At 54.0% G+C, this 20,873-nt stretch overlaps 1 protein-coding gene across 5 annotated transcripts in view; it reads right to left on the bottom strand.

Moving 5' to 3' along the window:
* Nucleotides 1–20,873, bottom strand: part of LTBP2 (latent transforming growth factor beta binding protein 2) — a 92,876-nt gene that overhangs the window by 14,348 nt on the left and 57,655 nt on the right. For 4 of the 5 annotated variants that reach the window (XM_057488326.1, XM_036913193.2, XM_036913191.2 and 1 more), the window contains 10 exons: nt 19,323–19,397; nt 16,227–16,349; nt 13,154–13,318; nt 12,710–12,907; nt 11,658–11,677; nt 10,431–10,470; nt 9,429–9,542; nt 7,170–7,307; nt 6,339–6,467; nt 2,060–2,179 (listed from right to left, as the gene is read on the bottom strand). In XM_057488326.1, the coding sequence (XP_057344309.1) occupies nt 2,060–2,179; nt 6,339–6,467; nt 7,170–7,307; nt 9,429–9,542; nt 10,431–10,470; nt 11,658–11,677; nt 12,710–12,907; nt 13,154–13,318; nt 16,227–16,349; nt 19,323–19,397 (1,122 nt within the window). The remainder of the gene's footprint in view (nt 1–2,059; nt 2,180–6,338; nt 6,468–7,169; nt 7,308–9,428; nt 9,543–10,430; nt 10,471–11,657; nt 11,678–12,709; nt 12,908–13,153; nt 13,319–16,226; nt 16,350–19,322; nt 19,398–20,873) is intronic. The other variant, XM_036913194.2, reaches the window with a different exon arrangement.

The raw sequence follows: 20,873 nt of genomic DNA, 5'->3' as shown, positions 1-20,873 counted from the left end.
GAAACCCATGGAAACAAGTTCCCCAGGGACCAGCCTGCTGACATGCCCTCTGTCCACTGGGAGGATCCTGGAGCTTCTCTACTTCAGCCTTTGCATGAGGAAATGTAAGGGCACCCCCACCTCTGTTCCTTGCGAGAGCACAGGGTGGGGTGCACAGAGTGCTCAGTCAGGGACCAGAGGCTCAGGTGACCTTGGATATGGGTGGGGCACAGCAGAGCCCCAGCAGTCTGCAGGGGACTCTAACCCCTTTCTGGGGCTACCTAGAGTCCTGGTACCATGGAAATGCCATGAAGACTGCATGGGCCACTGTCCAGACCACTCAGGCCTTTCACCAGAGACTTTGAGTGTAAGTGGAGAGAGTGGTTTCCTAGCTGGAGAAAGAAGAAAGAGGGAGAGGAAACTGACTGGGCTCTGGAGGCGATGGGCTGGTCTGTGGTTACTGATGGAAACCTGGAGAAGTGTGCAGGCTACATCAGTCTTTATTTCAGCAGACTCAGAGTGTCTGCCCTGGGCCAGGAACTCAGCCTGACCTCCCAGCCAAGGTGAGTGCCTGGAATCTTTCCTCGGGAAAGGAAGGGGACAATCCGGAGGCATGGACAGGCCTGGTAGGAGTCTGGACGTGAAGAAGAACAGGGCCTTCAGACAGTACCAGTACCCCTGCCCACTGAGGGTCTACATGTGCATGCTGTATATATTAGCCTCTGAGATGGGCATTATGCTTTCTGTTTTCAGACATCGTGATAGGAGCCAAACGCAGGCCTGTCTCTGACAGAGCCTGTGCTCTTAACATGGACTGGTTAGTACAAATTTGGTCTTTTTAAAGTCCTGGCATTTTCTTGGTTCATTTCCTTTAGCTTTGCTTTTCTTTTTAATAGAGTCTAATGTCAAGTTCATAATATTTTGATGCTTAAATGAGGTAACTATCAGGTACCTCGCACCTAGCACATAGTAGGGACCCGTCAAATGCTGACTCCCTTCACTCTCCATTCTCCTGGAAACTACCGGGCTACCTGTCTCCATCATGTTAACAAGGACAAGGGGAGTGGGTCTGGCTTTGATTGTGTGTAGGCCTGCGTTTTCAAGGGGGAGCCCAAGAGGCAGGCACTGAGCAGAGAAAGTGACACACTGTGGGTGCAGAAAGAGAGCTAGTTGTCTGTCTGACACCCCAGCAACCCCTCCCTTTGCTAGGACCTTTTAGGACCTCTGGACTTTGCTTCTGTGGTAATCGCCTTGGGAAGGGGGCTCTGCCTTGACAGGGTGCACAAGCTCACCTCTAGGCAAGGTGAAACCAGCTAAGTCCTGGCCAGGGAAAGCCTGGAGGCTGGGAGGAGCCTGGACCTAACCTCGGGTCCAGGGCAGGATTTCTTTCCAGAGAGCTTTATTTATGCTCATTTAGTCCTGTCTCAGCCAGTCTTAGCACATAAGCCAGGCCTCACGCAAGCACTTGACACCCCAGCCTGGTGGGGAGGTGGTAGTGGCAGAGCTGCCAGGAGCGGGCATAATAGTCACTGGTTTAGGCCAGTTTGTGAGGACACCAGTTGGCAATGTCACAGTCCCCTTTTGGAGAGGACTGGGAAATGGAGTGAGGATTAGGACTCATTCATTCGTTCAACTAGCATTTGCTGGGAGTGTCCAACGATGGATGTTTATCAGGGGTCCACACATGGCTCATCTGAGGATGTGGTCCATCTGTGAGGAGCTCGTAGGCTAACAAGTAGGTCAAGGCTGAGGTACCAGGTGCCTCCAAGATAGATCAACTCCTTGGCCACATGGAGAGAGGGGTGTGACTCATGGTGAGGGGCTGGGGCATACAGAGGCATGTTCCCAGGGTCTCACATACTTAAAGTTGCTTGGGCTTCCCTGCTTCAGGAGGCAGATATCACTGGAGGGATGAAAAGCTCAAGGATTGCCAGCCAGGCCTCTGTCCTTGGGAGTGGGCTCAGCAGCAAGGGGCTTAGCTGGGAACAAGCTGGAAGGGGAGTTGGTGGCCGGCTGGCACATGGAGAGGGACCAGCAGATGGTGGGGCAGCAGGCTGCGCTCCCTTACCCCATTCCTTACCTTGGCAGTGGCCCTTCCTGACCATGACATAGCCCTGGTCACACTCGCAGTGGTACGAACCCTCTGTGTTGGTGCACCTCCCCTTGCTGCACACCTCTGGCTGCTCACACTCGTCAATGTCTGCAAACACACACAAAACTCCTGAGCTGGGGCCAGCCCTGCCGGGGATCTTGGAACATCCTTTCAGAAGCTGAGGACAAGGACGCCCATGCTGAGGCTCAGGCAGGGAAGGAATCCTTGCTGCAGCCATGATTGGCAGGGGGCTCCCACGCCGGGTCTGAGATGGATCTAGCTCAGGCCTCTGCAAATCCTGAGTTCCTCTCTCCTAGGGAAGGCTATTTTGGGGCCTTTAGGGAGCCTCCCAGCTATCTCCTCACCTTGATGTAAGGGCTGTTCTTGAGGTTAGGTGGCAGTCTATATGGCATGATCTGAAGAGGTCCCTCCTGACCCAAAGACACCCCAGAGGTCTGCTTCTAGAGTTTTAAGGGCCTTCTTAAAGGTTAGGGATTAAGCAACCAGCAAGAGAGAGCATGAGAGGCAACTGTGGGTCTATCTGCTGGCTTATTCTATTGTCCCAAAGCAATCCGAGGATTGCTCAAAAGCACCCCCGTGGTCATGCCACTCCCCTGCTTAAGCACCTACCAGGGATCCCTGCTGCTTCAGCCTGGCTGACGGGGCCTCTGCCACCTGCCCAGCCTTGCTGTATTCACTGATCCCCACCAGTCCAGCTTCTAAGCCTTTGTTCATTCACATCAGTGTCTCTGCTTGGAGTGTCTTCCTTCACCTCAATGGCCAGCAGAGTCCTACTCCCATTTCAAGGGCTGGCTTGACTGTTCAACTCTAGGTCACTCTGGCCACTCCCCATTCCCTGCCCCCACAAATTAATGGAGCACCCATGTTTGCCCCGTGCCCCCCAGCACTGGTTCAAGCACTTCGCAGAGTCCTCCTGCAGATTAAATGAGATAATCCAGGTGAAGGGCTTAGCACAGTGCCTGCCTAGCACAAGGGACACACTGAAGAAACATTAGCTATTATTATCTGCATTAAATCCACCCTATAAAGTCTAAGCTCCTCAGTCTAGCTTGTAAATCTTCATGGTCTGGTCCCTGCCTACTTCTTTCACCTCCCTTCTTGCCTCCTACACACCTCTTAGCCTCAGCCATACAGGACCTGCTTCTGAGCCTCTGCATGTGCTGTTCCCTTATCTGGAGTGGCTTCCTAAGCCCCAGCTTGGCAGTCTCTGCTCATCTCTCAGGTAAGGCTGACCTCTCCCCTCCAACCCATATGCCCCTCACCAGGGTACCCTTAGGACCCAGCCCTTAACTAACTGTTTCTTCATTTGCCTGTTCGCCCCAACTGCTGAGAATGTGCCTTATTATCCGAGTGTCCCCAGTACCCAGCAGAGAACCCCCCAAAATGCTAGTTGCATGAGTGGGTTAATAACCATCTGTCCATGTACACTGTTTCAGCTGAGCAGTACTTTACAACACTTTAATGCATGGCAGTCATCGGCAGAAGGTATAAAATGCACAGTCCCAGGCCTAAACCTGGAGCTCTCACCCCAGCAGTATAGGGCAGGCCCAGGAATCTGCATTTTAAAAACTCTCCAGGGAATTCTGAAATAAATGGTCCTCACTCTGAGAAGTTCTAATTGCAATGGAAGAGAAAAGGGGACTCAGAGGCAGAGCTATGTGTGGGAACTTGATAAAGAATCCACAAACAGATACCAGGATGACTATCTGATAGATGAGGCTGGGAAAACTGACTTGCTCTGTAGACAATATGGAAATGGAAATGGAAAAACCCAGATCTTAACACCCCTACAAAGATGGACTCTAGATGGATTCAAACATGCCATGAAAGGCAAAGCTATAACTTTAATGGAAGAAAATGTAAGAGAATATCTTTGCAAGTTTTGGGAAGGACTTGTTAAATAAAGCCCCAAAAGCATAAAAATAAAGCAAAAAGGTGAATTTCAATATATCAGAATTAAGGATTTCTGTTAAAAGAAGGATGTGAATATGATTAATGGACAGAGGACAAAATGGGAGAGTTACAATATTTAAACCAGCAAATATTTGGAACACATAAGGAACTCTTAAAGAGCAACAAGAAAAGCTAGCAACCACTATTGGAAAACTGAGCAAAAGATAGGAACAAGCCATTTCCACAGAAAGAAACTCTTCAGTGAATGTACACAGAGATGCTTGTGCTTATTAGCAAAGTCAATGGTATTTTAAATCATCAATATTCAAATAATGTATATTATCAATTATTTATACTTTAATTTTAATTCTAGAAATTATATATGGTTTATAGTAATTAGTTCATGAATAAAAACAGTATTAAGACAATGAGATACTGTTTTATGAGACAGGCAGAATTTAGAAAGTAGATGTTATTCTGGGTACGACCTCACCAAGTGGCAGCCAAGCCCGACTGAGGGAGGACTGACAGCTGACCTTGAGCTTCCCTCCTATTCCCTCTGCTTTCGGGGCTGGCAAAGACCTTCCAGACACCAGGCTGGCACACAGACAAACCCCGTCTGGATCAGCTCCAGGCAAGTCATTCCCTGCAGCATCCCCTGCTTGTCCCAGGCCAGCAGCACCAGGGCTGTGCCTGAGAGAGCAGCGTCTCTGGCCCACACCACCAGCCAAGGCTGTGAGACTGCGAGAAGCCCCTCACCCCAGCCTGTAACTGCCCTCCTAACTCCAGGCTGCTCTGAGCCCTTCTGCTGAGTCACTTCCCTGAAAGCCAGCTGACTGCACGGCCACCTTGTGCTCACAAACCTCTGCTGGCTGCCCACTGCCTGTGGGACGGCACCCAGACTCTCCCGCCTGGCACTCAAGGCACTGTGCAAACTGGCCTCAGCTCCAGCCACTTCCTCCGCGTATCCCACACTCCAGTCACACGGGGCGGATCATCATTCCCAGAGCATGCCGGGCCCATTCACTGGTCTGCGCTCTGCAGAGACGGTTCCCTTGCCCTGGAATAAAGACCCTCTGCCCTCTCCTTCCTCCACTGTGCATGTAAGGGAGTGTGTTGTTGGAAGCAAACTATGCTCTGGGGCCAGAATGACTTTGATTCTGTTTCCAGCTCTGCCATAACTAGGTGTGAGGTCCCTGGGTGTTTCAATTCACCTCTCTGAGCCTCAGTTTGCTAAACTATAAAGTGGGGATAAGGATTTCTACTGCACAGGGCTGGGATGATGAGCTTCACATAATAAAGTGCTTGGGACATTAATAAAGTGCCAGCATATGAGTGCTCATTAAATTGTAGCTAGTATTATTCTGCCCCATTGCAAACACTCCCATGGGAAACCTTCCTACAATCCTCCATACAGAACAAGCTGCTTCCTCTTCCAGATCCCACGCATGCCTTACTCCATTCATGGGTCCCCCACTCTTTGATTAGATTAGGTGGTTTGACTCTTTACCCCCGTCATCAGGTGAGAGGACCTGGATGGCTCTGGTCTCCACAGACAGAAGAGCCGAGGGAGACCTGGGCACCGGGAGGACACACAGCCTCCCTGGCCTCTGGGAGGGGCCTGTGAGTGACTGTGGGGCTGCCCCTGCCAGAACCAGCAGCGTGAGCCCCAAGAGCAGCAGCGCCTTTCTCCGAGTGAAGGATTCCAACTGGGTTATGGATCTTCAGGCACTGCCTGGAAAGTGCTGCATCATATTCTCTGTGAGCTCATTCATAAAAATGTATGCAGAGTGTTTTGTATCACAGCCTAAATGCTGACAATTAAAGGGTCTTTACCCAGGGGGAAGCATCTTTTCCCAGGGTCCCCAGGCAGTAGGCCAGGCCTTCCCAGGGCAGCTCAAAGTCTTGCAGGTGTCCCCAAACTGCTGAGGACACATGTTCCTCTTGCAAAGGTGTGCCTGCTCCCCACCTGCAGGAGTCCCAGTCAGTGTTCTCATGGTCGCCCTCCTTACCCAAAATGAAAGCAGCTCCTGGTCACTCAGGACTTGGGAACCCGACTTCTCCTCCTTATCTCTAGCCGTGTTCCCTGACCCCCTCACACTTGGCTCCAGCACAGGTCCTTGGAGCCTTCATGCATGTCGCTGCCTTTCTGGTTCATACCTCTTTCCAGCCTCAGCATAAGATCAGTTCCCTTCCAGGTCCAGGTCAGAGCCCTGTTCTCTGTCCCACAGCCCCTGTGCTCCCCACACTGCAGTGCAGTGGCTGAGTGCTGTGACTGCCTGGATCCTCTTCCGCCCCAACACTACCTGTGACGTCCTGGCCCACCCCAGGGGCAAGGGAGTGCCTGGCTTACCTTGGCATTCCTGTGTGGCTCCCGAGGTGGCCAGTGTGTAACCAGGGTAGCAGAAGCAGGAGTAGGAGCCCACGCGGTTGACACAACGCCCTTTTCCCTTGCAGGGGTCCCTCAGACACTCATTGTCATCTGAGTAGGGGGACGTGGGGAGGGAGGTCAGGCAGGCCTTTCTTTGAGCACCTGCCAGCAATCTGCCCCTGCTAAGGACTGGACAGGGCATGATGCCTTGGGGCAAGGAGGGGATGAGGCTGCAGAGGCAGCCAGGGAGATAAAATATCTCTAAGGCTGGGAGCCACAAGGTTGGCCCACTGAGCCCACTCAAGCACAAGGGCCGGGGATGGCAGCCCAGCACCTCCTTCCTGTCCCATGTCCCCCTCTCCAGTGGCCCCATGATTACTTCCTTTCTCCTTCAGGGCACACTGGATGTGTGTCCTGTGTGTAAAACTATCGTGGGCCAGGGGGAGGAGGAATCAGGACTCCCCCAGGGATGGCCCTGGTGGAGACATTTACAGCTAGGTCAGGCCATGCTCCACTCTGCAGGCAGCAAGATGGCCAGTGGGAGGGGGTGCTGATCTCAGAGCTGAGGGCTCCAGGCACTGGTTGGGAGTCCCTGGGGTAGCTTCCCATCTCCTGGAGTCCTAGAGACTCACTGGATGGTGATCCCAGAGACTGATCTCCCCAAGGTTAAAGTTAGCTTTATCCACAGGGGCTATACTCCTCCTCAATCCATCAACCACGCAGCTGTGCTTAGAGCTTCTGATGCCTGGACTCTTGACTCTGCCCCCAGCCCTGCTCCCATCTGAGTGAGCCCAGGACACCTGAAGTGAATACCTGTGCAGTAGGCCTGGCTGGGGTGCAGCTGGTAGCCAGGGCCGCAGAGGCATCTGTATCCATCTGGGAGATTCACGCAGGTTCCAGGGCCACAGATGTTGGTGGACCCAGCGGCACATCTGTCAAGGCCTGTGGGAGCTAGACCACGGCAGTTATGGTGGGAAGGGTGGAGGTGGATGAGCAAGGTGGTAGGCAGGGCACAGGGCCTCAGAGGACCCACAGAGGCCTCATGCCCCTTAGCTGGGCCCTCTCACATCCATGTACAGCACGGCCGTGGCCTTGCCTCAGACCCCCACAGCACCTCCTCCCAGGGCCAGGCCCTACCAGGATGGAGCTCGCAGCAGTCTGTCCCTCTGACAGTGGATTCCAGTTCCCCGTATCCCATGTCCCAGCACAGGGTCGCCCCTGCTGAGGCCCAAGCTTGACCTCACCCTGAGTATAGGCACAGTTCTCATGCCCAGTGTGTCCCTTCCCTGCAACTGCTGCCCAGATTACCCCCAGACAGACAGACAGACAGACAGGCACACAGATCTGGTGAGTAGGGTAGAAAAGCAGCTGGAGGAAGAATGGTGAGGTGGGCTGGAGCCAAGTGGACAGAGCCTGGAAGTCCACACTGAGACAGGCCTACAAGCAAGGCAGTCATGCAAGATGGGTGTGACAAGCTGTCTCAGGAAGACCCTCATCTTGTCATGTTGTCTTGTTCAGAAAGGCAGCAGGGAGGTGGATGCACTGCGAGGGGAGGCACAGGGGCCCTTAGACACCTGTTGAAATAATTTAAACAAGGACTGCCTTGGGTGGTGATAATGTGGTAAAAAAATGAGGCATCAGATGCTGGATTTGGAAACAGTTTGGAGACTCACCAGGACTCAGGTATGTAGAGGTGGCAGAGAGGGCAGGAACTAGCTTTTTTGAACTGTGTCCTTAACACTAGAAAAGTACCTGGTACTTAGAACACGCTGAGTGAACAGATGACTGATGAAATACCCTGTGACTGTCTTGAGGTCTTAGCTGCACGCTCCTGCCCCTGCCCTGTGGCACTGATGGAGCCCTGGAGGCCCGAGGGGATGGGTTGGTGCACAGCGGGGCTTCACAGCATTTGCTAAATTGGACCGAACTGGATGTGCACACAGGCCTATTTGGGAGGCTACCCTGCCCCTGGCCTGGCTCTGAATTGGTGTCAGCCTGGGAGCCTGTAGGGACCACCAGCCAGGCTGTAAATGTCCTCTCAGAGGGCTGAGTTTAGAGAACAGCAGGCGAGGAAGGGGATCAGGAAAAAGGCTGTGGGTGGTGGTTGGGGGGATTCTGTCTCCCCACAAAACTGAGAGCTGCTGCTGAGGCTGACCTGGGCTCCTCCTCCATCCTCATCCCTGCCTCCAGGTCCATTTTTCTTGTGAGAAACTCAGAATCCTCAGCTAAGACCCTTAACCCAGCTCATCCTGCCTTCCAAGCAAGGCAAGATGGGGTACGAGGACACCCTCTGGACCCAGAGGAGAGAGGTCCTGGGAGAGCGCAGTGCGATGCCCAGGAAGGCCTGGGACCCCACCCCAGCCCCACACTCTCTGGACTGTTCCACCAGGCTGCAGGGTCTCTCCTTTGTCAGAGGAAATCTGGAAATACCCCTCTCCCCCAAGGTGCCCTCAGTCTGAAAGGTCAACAGATCAGCAAGCCCTTGACATGGGCACATGAGGGAACACATGTGTGCACACACACAAGCACATGTGAGCACATACGTGCACAGGCAGCAGCAGTGGCCACATTGGCCTGGCCTCTCTTGAACCAAGTCCCCAGACAATGAGCCTTTAAGGAGGGCACATCCCCGAGCAAGGTGGGTTTTCCAGGGACCCCCCTGCACTGCCCCCCTCACCACTGTAGTTGGCTGAAGAGGCGGGAACACAGGCTGCCAGGCAGTTAAACAACCTTGAGAACTAGAACCATTTTCCTTCCCGAAAGTCAGCTCTCCCTGGGGGCCAGAGGCTGCCTGCTGCCAGGGCCCTCAGCTGACCCAGGGTCAACAGCCTGGAGCAGTCAGGCTCCCAGAGGCCCCACGTGCTCTGCTCCCTCAAGAGGGGCCCCTGGATTCTCCTAGATGGCCTCTGAGTAAGCCCCTCCTCCTTCTCCTTCCTGGCCTGACTAGTGCTCCAGACAGGACTCCTGTGAGCACCCTGTGTTCTCCGTGAGGAGGAGCCACTGTTCAGCTGGTTGGAGAGGCCCTGGAGTCAGCTCTGGCTAGCCATGCCTCACGGGGCTGGCTGCAAGTACCTGAGGGGCCCAGGGCCACTGGCACTTCGGTGGGAGTCGTCTCTTGCTCTTCTTCCCGGGTCTCTGGGGTCCCCTGTCCAGGCAGTGGCAGCGTTGGTCTTCCTACAGCATCTCCTGCAGGTGGGAGAGGGGAGCAGGTGAGCCACAGCCCCATGGCTGCCCGCCTTCCCATTCTGGACATGGTTTCCTCCAGGGACACCAGCAGTGGCCCTTCCCTCCTCCCTGCCGTTCCAGGAACCAAGGGTGGAGCCTAGAGCAGGTCACCCCTTCTGCCTCCTAGGCCCTTGAAACATAACCTGGCTCCAATCAGAGTTAGCATCTGAGAGCTCTAGTGGGTCTTAGAGCACATCCAGTCTCACCCATTTCACAGGGGAGGAGACTGAGGCTCACAGAAATGGCCACTTGTCAAGGCCAGCTAGCCGGTTGGAAACAGAGCCAGAGCGCGTCTCCTGACTCCTGCTTCAGCATTCTTTTGTTTGCAATGCACTTTACAGCTTACAGAGCCCCGCCATGCACATCAACCTGATCTGCCTTCAAAGGCAGCAGCGCTGGCACCAGTGTCCATTTTATAGTGGAGGAAGCTGAAGCTCAGCTTTCTGACTTCTGAGTAGTGCCCTGTCCCCAACCCCAGTGACCAGCAAGGTGGGCTCTGCAGACAGGGAAGACAGGCCATGGGGGGAAGGGCTCCGGCCAGCTGGCCAGCCCCAGCTTCAGCCAGTGCTTCCTCTTCGGTCTCATTCGTACACTGAGAAGCACCATGAAATGCAGAAAGACGGCTGCGGCTAGGGAAATATTTGCCAAGTATCAGGTGTCTTTCACTGATCTTGCAGCACCTGAGGTGTGGAGAGCCCCTGCAAAAAGCGCTCCAACATTGGTCATCCGTGACCTCATCTGATTTGAGCCCCGTGCATCAGCTCACGTGTACTTACTCCACTCCCAGATGAGAATCTCTCCTTCCCTCCCCCCTCTGTTTTCTGGGAGCCAAGAGGAAGAGGGACTCACCTGGGGCCCAGGCAGGAACTTGGGTAACACCGGTTCTGACCTGCATAGAAACAGAAGGTCACTCTTGGCCCCTTGTCATGCCCATGACATGCTTCATTCCGATACACTCAGCCCTGCCTCCAGTCTTCTCATCCAACTTGCTCATTCATTTTTTCTTTCATTCCAGGTATCTGATGAGTTCTTACTACATGCAGGGCATTCTTCCAGGCACTTTATATCTACTGTCTTAACCAATCTTCTCAACTATCCTGTGACAGTAGGTTATAATTGTTAAATGGGCTAATGTATGTAAGATGCCAGCTCAGTGCCATACCAGCAAGTATCATATCAATGCTTGGATCTTGGATAAAGCAACAGAAGCTCCAGATGTAGACTAGCCTACCTAGGGTCACAGGGCCAGTGTGATAAAGCTGGGCCCCCAGGCCACACCTTGTAGCCTGACTCATCGCAGCACACAGAGAGGTAGATAAGCAGTGGGAACCAGGGAAGAATAGCAGAGGATGACAGAGGTCAGGAGCACAGCTGGGGCTATGAGGACACAGAAATAGTATGCTAGTCTGGGAGGACAACACATGTTCTCCAGGGAGAGAAGCAGCTCACTGGAGACACAGTGTTTGGGGAGAGGCAGGCATGCAGGTCAGAGGGGCAGGCAGCAGGGTAGGGGTGGCACACTGGTGAGGAAGAAGCAGATTCACTCCTCTGCGATTTTTTTCTAGAAGGACACTCAGTTCTTCACAGGGGAATCCTGGGCACTAGGGAAGGGAGTGAAACCCCCTTTATCAGTGAAGTAGTTTGAGGCTATTCACAGTTCTGCCTCTATTTACCCGTGAGCCACTTAGAGGAGAGAGAGACCTTGAGGTTTGAGCAAATCAGGCTCAGAAAGTGCCAAATATGGAATTAATCTGGAACCAGTTCTGGACCTCATCTGCATGCTTGATGGCAGCCAGGACTAACAGGACATGTTCCTCCTTCCTTGCTGAGGGGAGGCCAGAGCACCCCATCCAAGAGAGTGCTTGCACTGAAGCTGCTGCATAAACAGGGGCTGTTACTGCTTCCTTTAGGGAAGGACTGGGTCTTTGGATCCACCTGCTCATGTTAGCATCTCTCCAAGTTAGGACCTACATTTAACCCTCCCTCACTGGGCACTGCCCTGCAGCCTCAGTGGCTGCCAGGCCCCACTGTCTGCCATGCTCACCCAGCTCCCTGGTGGGAGGACTCCTCACTCACCTGGCCAGCCTGAGAGTCACCTGGGAGGGAAAGGTGAGAACATGAGCTCAGGGGGAAGAGTCTGGCTGCCTCCTCTCCACCACCCACGGCCAGGGCTGGTTCAGTCTGTGACCTCCTGACCTTGTCCCCAGCAGGTCAGCAGTGGGGATAGCTCAGATTCTTCTCACCTGCCTCTGCCCCTGCCACCTGCTGGGACGAGTCACCACAGAGCCCAGAATCCCAGGTCTGGAGGGCCCATGAGGTGGCTCACTTAGTGAGAAGAAGCCTCCTGCTTTCCTTTAAGGCACGTTTAGGGACAGGATCTCACCCCTCCTGGGCCAGCCTACCCCATGGTCCTAGCTGTCACCCTCTGGCGCAGGGAACATTCTAGGAGAGGAGCTGCTCCTGGCATGGCCAGTGTCCAGTTCCCTTGACAACTGGGGCTCTGTCTGACTTCTTGGTCTGTCTGTTCTAGATTTCTGGAGCCATCTTGGCCATCCCTTAGTTCTCCTGGCCCTAATATGTCCTTTGTCTCCTGCACGTCATGCTACCAGTAACCCAGGCATGCCTTTGGTGGTTTCCCAGGACACAGTGTGGGTGCCTTAAGCCCAGTCTTTTTCTAGCTCTGTGCCCAAGGCAGTGGACCTGGAATTAGTGCTCTGACTCTAAGGCCAGGGTGAGACCTTAGAGCCTCTTAGAGCCACCCAGACACTCCAGGATCTTCCTGCCAGCTCTTCAGGCCTTGCTCTTCAGGCCAGCTCCAGCCCCAGAAGCTGCATGGCCAGGGGCAGGACATGGGAAGGCCTGATGGGCTGGGGTGGGGACTGCTGCAGACCTCCACCAGCACCTCCCTGGGATGTGGGCACCTCCTGGCCCCAAATGGGGGATGAAGGAGATGAGGTCTTGCCATCATGCCAGGCCAAGAGAGCAGGTTCCCAGGCCTGGGTGCTGCCGCTCCAAACTCCCTTTCTTATGGGAAGCCATGGATCCAGGATAAACACCCAGTGGCTCTTTGAGGTGCCAGAACCCAAGGGGCAGGGCAAGCCCGCAGGCATCTCCCGCAGCCCAGGTACCCTTGTCAGGGATGGTCCCAGCCTCCAGCCAGGTGTCGGTGGCTGCCCGGAGTGGCTGTCTCTCCTCTGGCCCCTGCTGCCTGTGCTCCCTCAGGGGCCTGGCCAGTTCCTCCTCCTCGGCTTTCCTCACGGACAGGCGGATGTCTGAGCTTGAGTAGGTGTAGCCGTGGCCAGCGGGGCAGATCTCCCTGAAGGCCTCTGCAGGGTCAGAGGACAGGCTGAGAGATGCTGTTCCTGCAGGAACCCCGGGCCCTCCCTTCCCTCCCTCTGGGGGAAAAGACGATTGTGGCGGCAAGAGGGGAGGGACCCCAGGTTGGGGTAAGGAGTTCAGCAGGTAGGGACTAAGGGCCATCTAGCTTGAGGTTAGGTCCAGGTGAGGGAAATGGCCACTAGCTTGGAGGACGCCCCTTGGTGGCCAGAGCTGATATGAAGTCAGAAGGTTACCTGTGCCAGGCAGAGGGCATTTCTCACACTTGCTGCCCCACGCTTTGCCCACTCGGCTGCAGCAGCATATCTGCTTGGTGATCCTCTGGGCCAAAGGCAGGGTGCAGGTGCCAGGCCCCAGTGACCGGTAGCACAGTCCCTGCCGCATGGAGACAGCCTTGTCCGCTGCAACAGACACGGTGGGTGGGGATGGGCAGGTGGCCAGCAGAGGGGAAAGCGTGGGCAGGAGGGCAGGAAGCAGAGGAGTGCCGGCCTCATGCGTTCAGGCTGGCCTGGCCTGTGTCTCAGTCTGCAGGTCTGGGCCCTGAAAATGCTCATAAGCACGTTAGGGGGAACAGCACCTCCCCATGTTCCCTGTTTGAGGGGACCCTTGACTCTCACCCTCACGTGGAGAACCTGAGAGCAGGAAATGGGATGTATTTGCTTGTTTCCAGGTGCTGAGGTGACAAGTGTTTACAAAAGCCCAACATGGGCCTGGGCTCCAGTGGCGAGCAGTGTGCTCTGAGGGCCACAGGCTCCTAAGGGAATGAGGCAAGGTGAGGACCAAGGGCCTGATGGGGAGCTGTGGGGCAGCCACACTGTCCTGGTCGTCTTGGTGACTCCGGCATTCTGCATGGTGTCTGGTGCAGCCAGATACTCAGTAAGTGCTCACTGGACTGATGGATGGGCAGCTAGATCCATGGATCCACATGCTGTGGCTCTCAGTGAGTGTGGGCTCTGCTGAGCTTAGATAATAACAATACCACCACCACTGTCCCCTTTCTTTTTCTTTGATAGTAAATATTACAGACTATTCTCTTGTACATTATCTCAATGGGAGGTGAGGAGGCCATCCTGCATTGGAAGACACCGAATCCCTAGAGGGCCAGATGAGGGCATGAGGGGAAGGGTGAAGAGGATGACACTCAAAGCTGAGGAAGTCACGGTCAGGACCCAGGATCCAGCAGACCAAGTTCAAATCCCTGCTCCACAATGAGCCACACAGCCAGCCTGGGCTCCACCTCCTTCATGTGTGAACTAAGGATGATGATAAGAATTCCATGCATAGTAGACACCCCACATGCCTGGCATCTTTGTCCCCATATTCTGCTAACAGTGCCCTGGTTTTCCCATGGACCCACCCTTGCCCCCACGTGGAATGGCGGCTGACCCCACTTCCTAGCTGAAGGATGTAGTCCATAGCCTGGTCACAGTGATTGCGTCAGGGGTGCACACTTGGCCAAGTGGGCCCAGTGATAATTATCAGCTTTGGGACTTTTCCTGGGTTATTAGAAAAGAGGTGCTTTTATTTTCCTATTTTTTAATTGAGTTTGCAAGGCTGGGAGGTGTAGGCCTGGAGTATCTGGCAGCTACCTTTGAAGCAACTAGGGAATCAACACAGAGGAAACAGAGCAAGAGACATCCTAAGACACTGTAGGTGCCAGGATCCAACCAAGCCCGAGGCGCCCGTGCCCCTGGACTCCCTAGTTGTATGAACCAGTTAATTATTTTTCCTTATAGTGGTTTGAGTTGGGTTTTGGGTTTCTGTCACTTGTAACCCAAAGACTCCTGACTACCACACCTCCTTTGCAGTGATGTCTAAGGCCATGTGCTATACACAGGCCCATCACCAGTCAGTCCACGAGCCTGGGTCTCCAGGTACAATCTCTGCCTTCAGCAGACATGGCCCTTGGGATGCCATAGGGAACGGCTTGGTCTCTGAGCCGCAGGGTGGAGGTCACCCAGCTAGGAATTTCAAGAGGCTGCCGCAGCACAGAGGGGGCCATGCAGACTGCCTACTGGCCCTGGTCAGGTGGCAGGGAGCGGGGCAAAGCCCAGAAATGAAGGAAAGAGAAGCTTTATGCCTGCCCGCACCCACCTAAAAGTAGGCGAATCATTGGAGGAGGCCGGAGGTGGTAACATTAGGGAGGGAGAAAAAATAAAGAATACCCAAAGGCCATCCCTGCCTCCCTGTATTAAGGGCCTCTTTCTGGCACTAAGAAATAAAAGTCGCCTCAGATGTTAAATGCCTGCCTGATGAAGGAAGCCAAAGTGGGGTGTGGTAGGGAAGAAGGAAGTGCTATATTCTCCTCAAGGCCGTGACTACATGTTTCTGTCCCCATGAAGTCTTCCTCAGAGTGGCCTGACGTGTTCTCCCCACTCCGGGTCCCCTCACTCTCGGAGTGTCCCCTCAGAAGGCTCCCACTGCCCCTCTCCCTGGAGACACTCACTGGGCCCATCTCCTCTCCCTCTACGTGGGATGCTCCCTCTGGGAGACCCATGAGTCATGTTCATCTGGGGCCTCCCCAACCCCAGTACCTGGCAGTTCACCCCCGGAGGGCACTCTGCTGCGCTGGGATGGTAGTACTCCCTGGCTGCCACTTAGCGGGGGCCAGTTGGGTGCCGGTGTTACTCAGGTCTGGCCAGGACCCCCTGCCCAAGGAAAGCCCTCTCTGGGTCTTGGTGGCGGCTCCGCCCTGGAGGGGGTTGCAGTCTGGGCCTCCCACAGCTGGGAACCACGGAGGTCACTGGAAACGGCTGTCTGCATACCATGTGTGCACATGCACAGGCACAATGCTGATGTGACTAGTGACACATGAGTGGTCATGGTCACAGACAAACACTCAGAACCATAGGGGATCCAGGCTTACGGGATGGCCCCGGGGCCAGGCAGCAGTGTGATTCCTGCTCTGGGCAGGGCCTTTAAGAAAGGTCTGCAGCTAAGCAGCCAGGCTGCTAAGCTCAGGGCTTGGAAGACGCAGCCACAGCTCAGTCAGACATTAGAGCAGAAGCAACACACATCCCCACAAAGTAAACGAGGCAACAGAAATGATTTAAGAGAAAACAGAAGTGAAAAACTTCAAACTGCAAAGCCCCAAAAGAAATGCCTAAAGCCAAAAGTTGTAACTGCCTCCATTCCAGCCGGCAGGGTGGAGATCGGTTTTTGTATGTTGGACCCAGTTTCAGATTGAGTAGCAGATATGGCCCTGGGATGGGGCATGGGGGAGATTTGTGCTCGGGGCCTGGCCCGTGGACCTGGGGGGCCCCATCCTGCCTCCCAGCACCCCCACTCCCAGTCCCTGGCAGCACTCACACACACAGCGGCTCCTGGACGGATCCAGCATGAGGCCTGGCCGGCAGGTGCACAGGTAACTGCCCCTGGTGTTCACGCAATCCGAGTCCTTGCACAGGCCCAGGGTCAAGCACTCGTTGATATCTGTCAGGTTGGAGGAAATGACCAAGTGCCCGCCCCTCTGAGGCCTGATGGAGGGGGTAGCTGGGGCAGAGACCTTCAAAAACTTTCTTCAAATAAAAAGACAACAATAAGAGAGCTCCATTTCTTAAGTGTGATCCCTCTGTGTACCTCAGTTTCCTCATTTGTAAAATGGGGATAGTAATACTACCAGATAGTCTCTTTAGGAGGATAAAATGAGATAAAAATTGCAAATCAGTCCAGTAACTGATAATAATGATCATAATATTAAGAGCTGATGTTTATTGAGTGGCTGTTATGTGCCAGGTACCACGCCAGGTGGTTTACATATAAAACCTCATTCGATTCTCACATTTTTATTAATCACATGCCCTCCTTTTAAGGGTGAGGAACCTGAGGTTCCAGGAGTAACTTGCCCCCAGTCATTCAGCTAGTAAGTGACATGCTGGGATGCAAACAGGGGAAGCAGATAAGGGGACAGCTTGGGTTAGAGGGTGGAGAAGGGGCTGCCCAGTCCCTCCTATTCAGCCTTCCTTGGAAGACCCTGAAGCATCTCTGCAGGACCCAAGCTCTGGGGCACATATCTGCAGTGAGCGGCAGGACGGAGGGACCCCAGCAAGGAAGAGGAAGCAGGAGGCTGGGGGCAGGTGCTGGTGGGCAGAGGGTTAGGAGGGCACACCCCGGGGGGCCAGGAGGCCTCTGGCAGGCTGCACACCTCCCCCAGCACCAGTGGATGTTCATGCTGCTCTTCAAATAAGGCAGCTCCATTAGCTTCCTTTGTGATCTCAAGAACATTTCATACCGGAAACTTCTTCCAGCCGAGGGGAAACTCCCTGCAGCATACTCTAAGCTCCAAGAAGCTGGGGGCTCCCCACCCCCTGGTGATGGGGCCTTTGTTGGTGGTGATGGCAGCAGAGAGAGTGAGCAAGAAAGATTCGTAAGGGCACCCCCACCTCCAGGGCTGGGGGATTCCACGTGGCCACCCAGGGTCATCAGAGCCACCTGCTCACCCACAGCTTTGGGGAAACTGGCACTGAGCACAAGACTGAAGAGGCTGAAAGATGACCCAGCTTCTCCGTGGCAGGGCACCCTGTGGGAGGGAGGTGTCTGGGGAAACGCTCCTGAGATGTAGGAAGGGGAACTGACCCATTTGCCTCCAGACTGCAGCCAGAGAGATACATCTAAATGTAAATCTGACTTGTCTCTGGGGCCTGCATTGCCTCCTGGAGGGAGCCCCTGAACCCTCCACCATATTTCCCCAAAGTCTGTGGGTGAGCAGGTGGCTCTGGTGAGACTCTGGGATGCAGTATTACCTCCTGTGGGTACCCAGGCTGTACTCCAACCAGCCCAAACTCTTCCTTCGCTCATGCTGTTCCCTCAGCCTGCAGTGCCTGCACCCCCTTTGGCCAACTCTACTCATTCTTTAAGTCGAGGCCAGGTACGATCTGAAGACTTCTATCCTCCCAGTCTGGGGAGGGCCCATAGCATCCAGTGCTTCTTTCCCTCGAGAGCACCCCTCTCACTGCGTGTAATTGTTTAAGCATCTGTCTTCACCTGGGGCAGTGGCTGTGCCTCAGCCATCACCAGGTACTAGCACCTAGCATGATGGATGCAGTTCATGGCCACACCCAAAGTTACCCTGTGGAAGCAGGGGAAACAGATGGAGGGAGAGGGAGGATCGGTGCAGGAGGGTACTGAGGTGAGCAGGTTCCTTCCCAGACACAGAGACTGTGGCAGCAGGTTTGGGCTGGGCAGGCTCCAGGGCTGGGGCCTCCTGTACCCTGGGGCTCAGTGGAGGGAGGGCAGAGAGCTCATGTGAAGTCCATGGAATAACTTTGACCCCCCAGACTGGGAAGCGTGCCAGGAGAGGCCCCTGGGGACAGAGTGGATATGTGGGCCCTATTGCACTCTCTAAGGGCAAAGCTGCACACTTGTCTCCACACCCACTGACCACCAGGCCCACCAGTGCTGCCAAGGGAGTCTGACTCTGGGCTGGGCTGGGGCAGAGGCCTGCCCAGGGACCTTGCCCACAGGCCACAGATCCCCACTGGCAGACAGCCCAGCCACCCCGGGGCTGCCTCGGACTCCTCTGCCCTGAAGAAGCATCCAGGGGGAGTGTACCTGGGAGGCTGTCTGGGTCAGTCCCTTGCCTCTAACCCTGCTTCACCCAAAGCAAGTCACACAGACAGCGATTTCTCCAGTTCTCAAAGCTCTCCAAGGGGAAGCTGCCTCAGCTCCCCACTGACCTCTGCCAGCCCCACGAGCCTCTCATTGGCTAGAAGGCCCTGCTCACATCACATCCAGTGCCAGGCCAGCAGACAGCAGGGGCCCCCTGCTCTGAGCCTAGGCTGCTCAGCGGCAGCAGGTGCCCCCTCAGTGGGGGCCTCTAGACCCCTCAGTCATCCTGTTCCCACTCCCCGCCCACACTGGAATCCCCGGTAGTGACAAAGCCACAGCTGGGCCCCACCTCCCACCCCTCTGTGCTGAGACGGTGAGGCCCCTCTGGGGGCAACCTAGTACAGAGCACCCCAGGCCTCAGCTGGCCTTACAGAGCCAGCCCGCCAGGCTAGCAAGACCAGGGGCTGAGTCTTGTGCCCCCTGACATCTGTGCTCTCCCCGTCCCCATCCTGGCTGTTGGGAGAAGTCTAAATAGCTCAAGGTGCTTTACTGGGGAAAGTCCACAGAGTCCCCATCAACTTGAGTCAAAGGTCCCCCTTCTCCAGGGAGATCGGCTCAGGAGGTGAGTGGATGTGCCGGGGCTGGGAGGCACCTTTAGACAGGGCACCGTGCAGCACTAGAGGGGCGCCCAACCCAGGTGGGGTGGGGATGGGTGGGGATGGGGAGGATGGGGTGGGCTCAGCTCCCAGGCCCCTTCTTGGCTTGCTCTGTCACTACCCCCCAGCTTCCTCATACCCCCAGGACCAGCAGCCTCCACATTTCCCCTCCCAAGCCCAGCCCTGGCCCAGGGCATCTTACCTTGGCAGTGAGTGAGGTTCAGTCTCTTGTACCCCTGGGGACACTCCAGCTGGCCATTTTCAAGCATGGGGGAGGCTGAGGAGGGAACATGCAGACAGGTTTCACTGGAGGCCTCTTGGGCTCCTCTGCCACCCATGCCGGGAAGAGGGGAGCAGTCTAGACAAAGAGGGGAGCAGTCTGGACGTCCAGCGGTGAGGCCCCAGCCCGCAAGCCATCACCCTGAACAGCTGGGTGCCCCTGTGGCAGAAATCCCTTCCCTGGCTCTCAGCTGGCTGCTCCCGGCCCACATCACTCTTACAAAAACTGATACTCAGTGATTGCATATCTTGTATATAATTATAGTATTATATACAGTATATTTTATATTAATGTTATACAATAGAACGTATGAATGAACAAGGCTTCTTTTTTTTACTTGTTTTTGAAGTAATTATAGATTTGCAGAAAGTTGCAACAAATAGTACAGAGAGGTCCTGGGGTGTCCATCACCCAGTTTCTCCTAAGGGTTACATCTTACACAACTGTAGCTGTTTTATTCATTTTTAAAAGCTGGATACAATAACTCACAGTCTATTTCTAAGTTCAGTTCATTTTGATACTTGGCTGTAAAGCTGTCATAGCTGACAAGGCATCTTAGATCAAGACGGAAGAAGCTCACTGCTGAGGCACTCCTAAAACCATGGTATTCATTTTTCTTTCACATTCACCAACTGTGTGATGCTGTGGTTGAAACTGGCTAATGAATTTCCATCTTCCCTGAGGTCTGTTAGCTGTTCAATTTCCAGTTTTCAATTTTTTTAAGTGTGCAAATGGAGATGGTTTACAGCAACAGATCACATAACGATGGAACCATTTTCAAACGTGCACTTTCAAAAGGCTCTCCTTGGAGCATGAGGGCACTTGAGAAGCAAGCAGCCCTGCTTGAAGTTCACAGCAGACAAAACTGGGCAGATGCCTGAATCCAGATTGACCAACAAGGAAATAAGTCTCAATATTTTGGTGTTGACTCATATCCTACCTTGATTTCACAACTTTCTCCTTTACTTTAAAGAGAAAACAAAAAGTGTGCTTAAAAAAACCATTCACATTAAATAAAAACAGGGAAAACATCTCCATTACTTTGGAGGGACAGGCTAGTTTGTCAACATCCAAAGTATTGCTTTGAAGCATTTTTTTTTAAAGGTTTTTTTCTTTTTTCTTGTAAAGCTCTAGCAGGTAGCATTTTATTGACAGCCACCTGTCATCACAGAGAAAGGCAGCAAATGTGGAACACCCCTCTTTTTGTTAAAAAAAAAAAGAAGTTATCTTTAAGTTTGGCAATTCCTTTGGCAAAATATAGCCAGCAATTCCCAAGAGATACAGGGGTTTTCCTAGATACTATTCCAACACGAAGTTTCATAAAGGCACCATTATATTTTAAAGGTCTTGTTTTATAAAGTTAACGTCTTTATGACTTCTTGTAGCAATTTTCTTCGGACTTCAACTTCTTTGTGGCAATCACCAGCCTAGGTTCACTGCGGTGAGGAGATCTCATACACAGCATTCTCCATC

This window comes from Manis pentadactyla, chromosome 11 (assembly GCF_030020395.1).
Source record: "Manis pentadactyla isolate mManPen7 chromosome 11, mManPen7.hap1, whole genome shotgun sequence".
Lineage (NCBI taxonomy): Eukaryota > Metazoa > Chordata > Mammalia > Pholidota > Manidae > Manis > Manis pentadactyla.
This window is presented reverse-complemented; position numbering and strand designations above follow the sequence as displayed.